Source organism: Lipotes vexillifer, unplaced genomic scaffold, assembly GCF_000442215.2.
Source record: "Lipotes vexillifer unplaced genomic scaffold, Lipotes_vexillifer_v1.1 scaffold387, whole genome shotgun sequence".
NCBI classification, from domain to species: domain Eukaryota; kingdom Metazoa; phylum Chordata; class Mammalia; order Artiodactyla; family Lipotidae; genus Lipotes; species Lipotes vexillifer.
The window spans coordinates 2,463,518-2,475,339 of NW_006795399.1; the positions used below are offsets into that span (position 1 = coordinate 2,463,518).

General features: G+C 41.5%; 2 protein-coding genes across 3 annotated transcripts in view; one reads left to right on the plus strand and one right to left on the minus strand.

Annotated features, from left to right (window-relative positions):
- The window catches only part of AVIL (advillin), a 16,705-nt gene extending 12,459 nt beyond the window's left edge, over window positions 1–4,246 (plus strand). Inside the window, exons 16-19 of the mRNA XM_007467629.1 lie at window positions 91–279; window positions 907–975; window positions 2,117–2,233; window positions 3,666–4,246. Of these exons, the coding sequence (XP_007467691.1) occupies window positions 91–279; window positions 907–975; window positions 2,117–2,233; window positions 3,666–3,779 (489 nt within the window). The 3' untranslated portion in view covers window positions 3,780–4,246. The remainder of the gene's footprint in view (window positions 1–90; window positions 280–906; window positions 976–2,116; window positions 2,234–3,665) is intronic.
- A 661-nt stretch (window positions 4,247–4,907) lies between these two features.
- TSFM (Ts translation elongation factor, mitochondrial) overlaps window positions 4,908–11,822 on the minus strand; it is an 8,796-nt gene continuing 1,881 nt past the window's right edge. The window contains exons 4-6 of one of the 2 annotated variants that reach the window (XM_007467627.1): window positions 11,520–11,642; window positions 7,806–7,893; window positions 4,908–5,502 (exon numbers count right to left, since the gene is read on the minus strand). In XM_007467627.1, coding sequence (XP_007467689.1) covers window positions 5,096–5,502; window positions 7,806–7,893; window positions 11,520–11,642 — 618 coding nt within the window. In that variant the 3' untranslated portion in view covers window positions 4,908–5,095. The remainder of the gene's footprint in view (window positions 5,503–7,805; window positions 7,894–11,519; window positions 11,643–11,822) is intronic. The other variant, XM_007467628.1, reaches the window with a different exon arrangement.

The window sequence follows — 11,822 nt, forward strand, 5'->3', positions numbered from 1 at the left end:
GGGAAAGAGAGGGCAGCACGTATGATCTAGTATTGATACTTAGCCCTTGGTATGAGCTCAATAACAAATACTCAGTCTCTACCACAACAGGTGTTCTTGTGGATTGGGGCTGAGGCCAACGCCACAGAGAAGGAGAGCGCTCTTGCTACCGCCCAGGAGTACCTGCACACTCACCCCAGCGGCCGCGACACCGGCACACCAATCCTGATCATTAAACAGGGGTCTGAGCCTCCCATATTCACAGGCTGGTTCTTGGCCTGGGACCCTCACATTTGGAGCGTAAGAACAGAGAGGACTGGGAAGATGTTCTTACTGCCAGGGCGCTCGGCACTAAGAGCTCAGTGGGATGGCGGGGTACTCAAGGGCTTAGTAAACCCAGGACCGCATCTCCCCCACTCCCTCTCCCCTCCCCGCTTTTTACTTTCCTCCTCTTTCGCGCCCACCAGGGCACTAAGTCCAGTTAGAGAATTCACAGCTTGCCTCAGGAACAAGCAGTGTGTGAAAAAGTAATAAAGTTTATAAAGTATATCCTCACACATTACTTTTTGAGCTCCACATCCTGATAGCTAGGGAACAGTTTCCTGTGTTAACAGATGAGGAATCTCAGAGGAGAAGTTATTTGTCTGAAGTCACAATTAACCAGTGGGAAGAAGCCAGGTTTACTGACTCCTAGTCAACTGCTTTTAGTATGGAGCATTGAGGGGCCACCAGCAAAGAATGCAGACCATGTTTAAGTACCTCCCAACCCTGCATAGACCCAGAAGGGGGGATTTTCATTTTTGCTTATCCCTGAAATGTCTTCTGTCCCCTGGCTTTTTTGCTTCTCTCGAGGGTACAGACCAGGCCTGACATGTCCCTCCCCTATAAGCAGCATCTCATGCTGTATTTTCTATTTCTTCTTTTCAGGCAGGGAAATCATATGAACAGTTAAAAGAAGAGCTGGGAGATGCTGCTGCTATCACGAGAATCACTGCTGTGAGTTTCCTGGAGGAGCTATTCACAGACAACCAGAGCCAGAGAGAAACAGCAAATGCTACAGATGCAACATGGCCAAAACCCTATCATGTCCTTCTTAGTATGACTCTGGTGGCCTATTCTGATATGAAGATTGTTTTAATCGGTAGAAATGCAGGTCTCAGAGCCAAGTTCCTTATTTTACTGCCTTCCAGAATTAAGAACAGACTTGCTGTTTAAAAAAACAAAACCAAATTTTATTATTCAACTCTCTCTGTCATTCAGGACAGATTAAACTTACTGTTAGTATTTTTCAGAAATAATAAGCTTCTAACCCACATGATAAGGTTTATCAGTTTCTGACAGGGGCGTCCACAGAAACTCAGGCCATTACCCCCATTTTTGTTGTTGTTGTTGTTTTTTGCGATACCCGGGCCTCTCACTGTTGTGGCCTCTCCCGTTGTGGAGCACAGGCTCCGGACGCGCAGGCTCAGCGGCCATGGCTCACGGGCCCAGCCGCTCCGCGGCATGTGGGATCCTCCCGGACCAGGGCACGAACCCGTGTCCCCTGCATCGGCAGGCAGACTCTCAACCACTGCGCCACCAGGGAAGCCCTTTTACCCCTATTTTAATGGCCAAAAGAAGTGGAGCTTCTGGCCAGGAATCCAACAGCTCTTTAACATCAGGACAAGTACATGGCACCACTGTCCGAACCATCTGGCAGTTTTGTCCTTTGTGCTGTACAAACTCAAGATTTCAAAGCTAATGGCAATGTAGCATCTTTAAAAAATATTTAAAAGAAGTATGACTTGAATTTGAAGTCATTTGAAGGCTGGAAATGTAGAGCCCAAGTAAAAGTACCAATAGAAGGAATGTGATCATAGTATTTAAATGATGTTTAAGCAAAACATCTACGCCAAACTGGCTATACAGGATTTACCTTAGACTTACTGAATCACTTTCCCAAGAAGGACCCTAAAATCTGAATATTTTAGATTCCCAGATGATTCTGACATGCAGCCAGTTTTGGGGACCATTGTTCTAAAGGATGATTATAAAGTATGAAGTGGTAAAAACCAAAATTTAAATACTATAAACCCAGAACTTCAACTGCACAGACCTGAAGAGTCTTATCCAGTGTCTACATTCTTATCTTCCCTAGGATATGAGGGACACAACCCTCTCCCTAAATTCTGAGCCAAAATATTACCCCGTAGAAGTTCTGTTGAAAAATCAGAGTCAGGAGTTGCCTGAGGATGTGAACCCTGCCAAAAAGGAGGTGAGTGGCTGCATCTGATGTAAGTGGAGCTCTCCATGAGTAAAGCACCTTCTCAGTATACAGCCTAGGACAGATCTGGAACACTGTAAAGCACTCAATAGACATCTGAATCACCCAGGAGCTCGAGCCGAAAACCCAGGGCTCCTTCTTGCTTTTTTCTCACCTCCCACATCAATCCATCAGCTAGCTTCCATTCACTGCTCTCCATCTTTCTGCTGCCAGTATGGTCCAGCCATCATGGACCACTGCCATAGGCCCCCAACTGGTTTCCACCCCTGCCCTACAATCTGTTCCCCACGTAACAACCAACGGGCTTCTACAACAGATGATACTTTTCTATTTAAAACACCTTGAATGGCTTCCCACTGCACTTAGAATTCAAAGTTCTTCTGATGGCCTCCAAGGCCCCAAACAGTCTGGCCCCTGCCCACCTCTGACCTCCTCTCACAGACCACTACCCTCTTCACTTACCGCCCTTCAGCCGGTGGCTGTTTTTCTGTTCCTCGAACCTTAGCCTTTATGCTTGCTATTGCTCCTGCCTGAAAACATTTTTTTCCCGGATCATCAGACAACCAGCTCCTCCTCACTATTTAGGTCTCAGTTGCAATGCCACCTCCCCAGGAAGGCCTCCCCTGACCACCCCGACACTGCCTCCCTCACCGCCTATAGTCCCTTTATACTGGGTCACCATCTATCTGCCCCACTCCAGTGATACCCTCAAGATCAAGGACCTTGTCTGTTTTGTTCACGCCCACATTCTCAGCTTTTCAGCATCTAGAATGGTGCCCAGCAGATCACAGGCACACCTTAAGTTTCAGCTGACTGAATTAACAGCCATGTTGAATGAACTAATTTATTTCCCCCTTGAAGGGGAAGGGCCTCTGGGTTTTCCAGTGTCTTATCTAACCAACTCTTAAGTATCTGCGCTGCAACTTTCTTGAAAACAGAGACCATATCTTAATAATTTTACTTGGACAGAAAATATTCATTAATCATTAATAAATAAATGTTAGGAGAATTTTATGCTCTAAGGTCCACCTGATCTTGCATTTGAAAATGTCTGGATAAAAAATGGCAGATAAGGACAGAAAGCAAGGAAAACCATCGATTTAGCTCTCTATTCAGCCAAAGCCTAATGTTCAGAACTTGTACATAATATATAACCCATTTCTTGTCCTTCTGGCAAGACACTGATGCCAGGTGGGACTGTGCGTGAATCCAGCCAGGGCTTTCAGAGGCCAAGGTGGGACTCCACAAGCCAAACTCTCCAATGAATAATTTAAGTCTATTAAAAACTTTCTGAAAAAATCATTCTACTTCCCCTTTCAAGGACCTACCTGGGACTCTCTCTTGGCCCCATTTCCCTGACCCCCATTAGTACTGACAGGTGCTAGGTCTTCCTTCTAACTAGAAACTTTGTCTTCTCTCTTAGAATTACCTCTCTGAACAGGACTTTGTTTCTGTGTTTGGCATCACAAGAGGGCAATTTGCTGCTCTGCCTGGCTGGAAACAGCTCCAGATGAAGAAAGAAAAGGGGCTTTTCTGAGGCAAGAAGGCATATCTGCCCACTGCAAGACCCCAGAAGAAAGCAGATAGTGCCAGTACCAGGAAAGAATTTCTCTACTAATCTCTGCCTAACATCCAGCTACTTAATGTTGATACAGTAGGCACTGCAAATCACAGCATGTTCTCCATTTTTCTCATCCCTGTGTTCCTTAGTTATTATATACCTAAAATGTTAGCTACCCACTTTTTAATTTTTGTGGCCTCAGCAGAAAGCACTAAAACTGCAGGAATCTGGAGAAGTCAAAAGTAAGAGAACAAAAAAACTAAGTTTAAAGTGTTTAACATTGGGGCAAGGGCCTAAGTTTGTTTTAAATCTTAAGATCGGTATTTCCTATTTAACCCACAAATCACTGAAGTTATTCACATATACACCCTGAAGTCAAAATCTAAATGCTCAGAACTGTATGTGCCAGAGATTTTTAAATTTTCAAATAAAGATACCTGTAAGAGCATATGGGAGTTTTTTTCAGTATTTTGGGTCTGCCCATTATGGTAACTATTTTGTTCTACTGGGAGAAATGTCTCAGTACTGGGCAAGTAAAGAGGCACTGCTGAGTGAGCTCTCTGGATAACTGGAATCCCTGTTGACCTAAGAATGCCAAAATCTGCCTTACAGCTGTCCAGGAAACCTCAGTCCCCACCCATCCCCACCCCACTATCCAGAGGAGAAACAGGGCCATGTGTTATTAATTTCAGTAATGAGGCCAGAATCAGTGTGTATACCACTGCAGAGAGCCTTCAAAGCACGCTATGGACATCAACAAATGAACCACATTTTCCAGACAACTCCAAGTTTGAGTCAACAATTCCAAAGAATCCATGTGGCACAAGTAATGTAACTGGGGAAGTTCCAGGATAGAAGCATAGTCCAAAGCGTCACAAAGCGAAACCGAACAAGAGAGTTCTATGTCACAGGAGTAGGATGGAACAAGGTAGACATTTTAGGGACACCATAATAAATCTGCATCGAAGGGGGCAGCAGCCCAGTTGGTGATGCCTGTTCTCCCAGACACTGTCAGTCACTTCAGTGAGACCCACCTGTTGTTTTCTAAAACCTGTCACAAGTCAGGCACAAAAAAGCTAGACCCAGCATTACGCAAACAAAGAAAAGATTCTACTCTCTTTATTATATAACAATTTTATTTAATAGCTTAACCCATGAAGTATATAATTTCATTATAAACTCAAATGAAAAACAAATGCTCAGTTTGAAGAGGCTTAGGAAATAACTCCTTTTTGTAATAAAGTCCAGAGTTAAGAATAAACATTTTCTCCTGGGCCAAAAGTCTCTGGAACCTATTCAGCCTCTGCTGCCTCTTTGCCTTCTCCACACTCAAACCGCACGAAGTCTACTACAGACACCCCTTGGGGCTGCACATACTGTCCCAGTGTGATGGAGGGATCCAGCAAGTACGGCTGGGACAGCATCTTGGTTTCTGCCTCTCCCCCAGGCTCATCGTCCAGGGAGCCAACAGAGAGAGGAGCCATGCCCACCACATGCTGCCCAAGGCGGCGGCCAAGGTCTTCAAGGTCTGCTTTCTGCTCAGACGTCTCGCAGATAACCAGGGCCCCATACTTCCCCAGAACCAGGTTGTGGAGCGAGGGACTGTGCATTGCCCCATGGACATAAGAGCCAACATAGAACCCAGCTGGCACCTTCACCCATGCAGCTCGTTTAAGAGTCATGTTTTCTCCCAGTTTCCCTGTGAGAGAGCAAAAACAAAAAACACACTTCCAGAATATGATGCTTGTGGTAATACCAAAATATGCACAGAAGCAGCCAAGTTTGGGAGACAGTCCTCCGCATTTACACCGTGGATGTACCACAGAGGGAGAGATACCATTTTCAGTGTAAACAGGAAAAGGGGTGTGGGGGGAGAGGGTGGGAGAAATGGAATGAACACCAACTAGGCGCCATGCTGGTATTTAGAAACACAGGCTCTGGTGTCACACATATCCTGGGCGCAGGTCTCAGTTCTGCCTCTCACTGGCTTCGACCTTAGGCAAGTAACTTAATGATATAACCCCATTTACTAATTCATCAAGCCTTCATTTTCTCTTCTGTAAAATGGAGAGGATGCCACTTAAAATAACCTGAAAACAGGGTTATTGGGAGAAATAAATAAGATGTGTAAAAGAACTTATTACAGTATCTGGTACATAGTGAGTGCTCCAATCTGGCTATCATCACTACCTTAAACTCAGGCTTAGAGAGCTTAAGGAAGCTGCCTAAGGCTACAGAGCTAATGTACAGCAGAGCTGGAATTAAAACTCAGATCTAGGGACTTCCCTGGAGGTCCACTGGTTAAGACTTCGCCTTCCAATGCAGGGGGTGCAGGTTCAACCCCTGGTCAGGGAGCTAAGATCCCACGTGCCTCATAGCCAAAACCAAAAATGTCAAACAGGGCTTCCCTGGTGGAGCAGTGGTTGAGAGTCCGCCTGCCGATGCAGGGGACATGGGTTCGTGCCCTGGTCCGGGAAGATCTCACATGCCGCGGAGCGGCTGGGCCCATGAGCCATGGCCACTGAGCCTGCGCGTCCGGAGCCCGTGCTCCACAACGGGAAAGGCCACAACAGTGAGAGGCCCGCGTACCGCAAAAAAAAAAAAAAAAAAAAAAAAAAAAAGTCAAACAGAAGCAATACTGTAACAAATTCAATAGACTTTAAAAATGATCCACATCAAAAAAAAAATCTTAAAAAACACAAAAAAACAAAAATAACCCCCTCAGATCTGACTCCAAACCAACTGTGTTTTTTCCCACCAAATCACCATCCCTCCCCAAAACCACTATAACTGACACAGACAACTCCTGATCATCCATTGTATCAGGAAAAAGTCCAGAACTAAAAGCCCCAGAAAATCCAAAGCCCCATGTCATATGGTGGTTTCAGCTTCCCCTCATCAAAAATTAAAAGATAACATTTTCACAGTTATTTATAAGAACCAAAAACAGATTCTAGTTTCCTCCTTTCTCTCAGGATGCTATCCCCTCTAACACAAGTCCAAAGAAGCCAAAAGGTAGGTAGGGGTAGGAGAATAAACAAAGGGGTCTGGGTAAATATCCCTGACTTAGCCACAGTTATAACTAAAAGTCATAAAAGGGAAGTATCCAGAAACCAAAAGGAATCTTAAAACAGCTCAAAGCATCTACCCAATAGTTAATTCCCAGAAACTGGCAAGGCTGAAACACCCAATTCTTCCAGAATTTCTTAATAAGTTCCACACACGGCTGTCTATCTAGTTTTTCAACCATGACTCACTGAAACATCATATATACTTCAAGATGACCTGATAAAAACAGAATTGATGTCCTGACTGGAAACATCAGATGAGCAGTAAATTCCCAGCAAGCTCCAACCCCAGCCGTACCTCCCTCCTTCCATCAAGGACATGTACGAAGAAGGCAAAATCCCTACTACTCCCACTGCCAATGATCCAGATACGGCTCCTATAGCCAGTGGTTCTGAAAGAATGTACCTTCACAAATTCAGGATCAGATTTTTTTTTTAAGAGAGGACAAATTCCTAAACATGATGCCCTGAAATACTCCTGGATCCCTTCATAAAGAAGATGAAATGACCTCTGATGGACTATTTCCTTCACAGTGTATAGAGAGGTAGTCAACCGGAGGTCAAAAGGCCATCTCTGCCTAAAGACATGATGCCTACTAATTTTAATTAGTTGCAAACGGCTAAAAACTAAATTTTTTTTCATACAAATCTAAATTCTTTTAAAGGAATTTAAAAATTCTGATGACACTGGGATCCCATTTCCCTCAAAGTAATAACAGGTGGCTTGGTAATGGTTTCCTTCAGCAGAGTGTCAGCTTTTCAGGGTGTCCACTGCTCACTAATATCTAACACACAACCCACCTCTCGCATTCAGATTATCAGACCTTTGAAGGAATCTGACCTTGTAATTCTTGATCTAGATTTGGAGGAATACCAAAGATACCAGGAGGTCCAGTTATTAATCTCCAGTTTCCAGATCCTTACAAATACTCACCAATTGCTAAGGCCAGCTGATCCTTGAGACAGCCTTCTCTCTCACGCCCAGCTGGAAGTTCAGAGAGCTCAGAGGAATTCAAGAAGCCCTAAGTGCACAAAGAAAATGAACACGAGTCAGTCTGTATAATTAAAATTACCAAGAGACTAAGCAAAAATATAGTCTATTTCTCAGAAAATGATTTAAGACAACTAAGTATAAATAGATAATGTTTTCATTAAGCCAAGAACGTTAAAAATTGCTAAGCACTCCACCCCCAATTCCATCCCAATCTCTGGCCTAACTTCTTAGAATGTAGTTTCCTAGAAATCAGAAACAATATTTTCATACAATCATAAAATGTTGAAACTAAAAGGTTTGTAGATTGTTGGTAGGAATGAAAAATGGTGCAAATCCAATGGCAGGGAATTGGACAATAGCTAACAAAACTACATACACTTTTAAAAAAAATTAAAAAAATAAAAAAACTACGTACACTTTTATCCTTTGACCCTGCAATCCTATTTCTAGAAATTTACTCTAACACACTTCCAACAATACAAAAGTACATAGGCACAAAGTTATTCATTGAGCAATTATTTCTAATTGTAAAATACTGGGAAGTCTAAATGTCCAAACAGGCAGAGTCTGGCTGAATAAACCACAGTACAGTCACAAAATGGAATACTATGCAGTTGGAAAAAGAGAGAAAAAAAGATGGTCTCCATGAGCTGCTATGGAGTATTTCCAGAATATATTAAGTGAAAAAAGCAAATTAAAAGAATACATACATATTATACCAACACTTGTGTAATAAATATTGGTATAAATATGCTTATTTTTGCAAAAAGGATAACCAGAAATTAGTGGAGATGGTTATCCACAGGAGTGGACAGGAATGGGGCGGAAGGGAGAGAAGGGAAGTAAGACTTGTGTATGTGGTTGGGGGAGGGGGGAGGAGAGTTTTAACTTCCAGAACCTTGTTAATGTTTTACATGTTCACAAATAAAATAAAATTAACAAGGATTGGGGGTGAAAACAAACACTGACTAAACAGAAACAGAGATTCTAACTGTATTTCAAAGGAATAACACAATCTCAAAAGGGGAAAAAAAACTAATCCAAGTTACTTTCGATACAGTCCTTTGGCCACATAACTTCAAAGTAAGGACAAAAAGAACATCAAAGAAATCTTGAACTCCTTAGTAGCTTTGTTATTTGCAGTGGTCAGGGATAGTAACTCTGAAACAAAGTGTGTACCCTACAGAGAGTAAATAATAAACAAACATACTGAAATTGCTAGAAGCCAGTGTATTCACTATGAGAGAAGGAAGGTACAAATATAGAAAGGGGGAAGAAAAGAAAGAAGCCTGTGGTGCAAGATTAGAACTGAAACACACACACACACACACACACACACACACACACACACACACACACACTTCCTAGCTCTGCTGAAAGAGCAGAGCAGCAATGACACCTCAGTAGAATTAAGCATACCTAATGCTGCCCAGATCTTGGTTTCTAAAAACCATTCCCCCACCAGAAAGGATCAGGACCCTTTGGAGAAGTTGCCAATCCCATGGCTGGGGCAAGGAAAGTATGACATAAACCCAGAATATTCTGTTATGCCAAAAAGTACGGAAATAGTCAGAAAATAATAAGGCCATACCAAAAAGACAACGGAGCCAGCTTGCATAGGCTTGGCTTAAACTTGCCAAATCCGGGGATAATTTGAGCATCAAAATGACTAATGGACCCGCGTGCAGCAACAAAGACCCAACGCAGCCAAAAATAAATAAATAAATATATATATATTTTTTTTTTTTAAAGGAAAAAGACTAATGGATTGTATAATGAATTGTATAAAAGAAGAATCTATGAGTCAATGTTGCTACTAAGTAAATCCCTAAATAAAGGGAGAAGGAGAAGTCTCCTTATTACAATAGAATGCCACCTAATAAAACTAACCAATGTGAAAGAAACTGTAAGGGTTAGAAAAATAACCATCATGCAACTATCACAGTAACAACTGGTCCTGACAAGAATCATCAAGGGATGCTAAAACTTTTAGGCACAAGTTTTTTGAGGAACTGGATGTCTACACAATCTCAAAAAAAATCTCCCATACAGATTACTTACTAGTTACAAAAAAAGAACATGGTAAGTTTAGAGTGGAGAAACCTGGCAGATACTACCTTAACCAAGAGATCAAAATTAGCACCATCAATAACAAGACCACAGTCCCAAACCCCTGTGCCTCCTGATGTGATGTTCTGAGAAAAACAGAGGGTAATTTATTTAAGATTCTTACAAAAATCCATATTCTAAGTATAAAGAAACATCAGTTGAACCCAAATTGAAGGACGTTCTACACAACTGTCCTGTACCCTTCAAAAATGTCAATGTAATGAAAGACAAAAAAAGGCTGAGGAACAAAGAAAGGAAACCAAACAGACATGGCAACTAATTGCAAAACATGCTACTGGACTGGATCCTGGATCACAAGAAAAGCTGCTAGTTGCCAAAAACGGAATGTATATTGTATATTATCTAAATAAAAATATTGTATCAATGTTAAAATTCCTGAATGTGATCACTGTACTGTGGTTATATAGGCAAATGTCCTTGTTTTTAGGAGATACATGCTGAAGGGATAAAGGGTTCTAATGTCCGCAACATACTCCCAAAAGGATAAAAAAACAATAGGGATGACGATAATACGAATATAAAAAGTGATAAAGTAAATAAGGCAAAATGTTAACAAATGGTGAATCTAGATAAAATTACTCTCTAGCTTACTGTAGAATACTGGTAACTTGTTTGCAAATTTGAATTTTCTTCAAAATAAAAGTTTTAAAAAGATAAAGACCAAAAGGAAAAAATTAATAAAGCTAAAAGGGACCAAAGTCCCTTGTTACAGATAATGAAACAGAGGCACAGTTAAGTGAATAGCTCAGGGTTACAAACAGCTACTGGCAAAGTCAAGATTAGAATTTCTACTTCAAGTGACTCATCTATTCAGTACAATTCTAAAAAATAATCTCAACATAGTTTTCCACGTAATATGACTATTTAATGCCAGTAATAATTAAAATTTACCACAAGATCTCAAAAGAAAGATAAACAGAAGGAAAAGGGTGGTACTAAACAAAAGAATTGTTGTGAGTAGTGGGTTCATTTTTGCCTTGGCAATAAGGATGGATCAAAGGCATACTGATACAATTCCTTCCTTGATCCTTCTATAGATAAGAATATGCTTAGTCTCCTAAATTGTGCCTTCTCCAGTATCTACATTTAGAAATCCTTTCCTCAGGCGACTCTAGATTTCTGAACACAAAGCTTCACCTGATTTATGGTCTGTATTCCACTGGCATTCATTCATTCATTCAACAGAGCCCCAAGCAAGTGCTGGGCCCACTCGTCATGTACCAGAGACACAATAGTGAAAAGACAAATCTCCTGCCTTATGAAGCTTACATTCTATTGGGGAAGGCAAACGAGAAATAAATAAATTAAAATGTAATATATAAGAACTATAACAACAAATTTTAAATGAAGCAAAATATGGGGATAGATCAACAGGAGGAAGGTACTCCCCTCCAGAGAGATAACATTTAAGCAGAAACATGCAATAAGGAAGTGAGACATGAGAATGTCTGAAAAAATGGAATAGCAAAGACCCTAAGAGGGGAGGAACAAATCCAGCATGTTGGAGACAACCCCCAAACTCACTTTACTATATGTAGACAGTTGATCCTTTAGGCTCTGACAATGCAACAGGGTTCCCAGGGCTACTTGCTGGACCAACTGTTGAAATTTTAAATTTCTGGAAACAAAATCTGTCTCACAGTTCACCTGTGGGAAAAAATTGATGTTGCTGTATAAGCTGTTTACTAATAGTCTCCTAAAATGCCTTAAAGCAAGGTATTGATAATACAGGCAGCAGATGCAACAAAACAGAAATAAATGTCTCTAGGATCAAATCCACAGTTCCTCTATTAGCTTGAGGCCAGAAACTGAATGAAGTGATTCCTG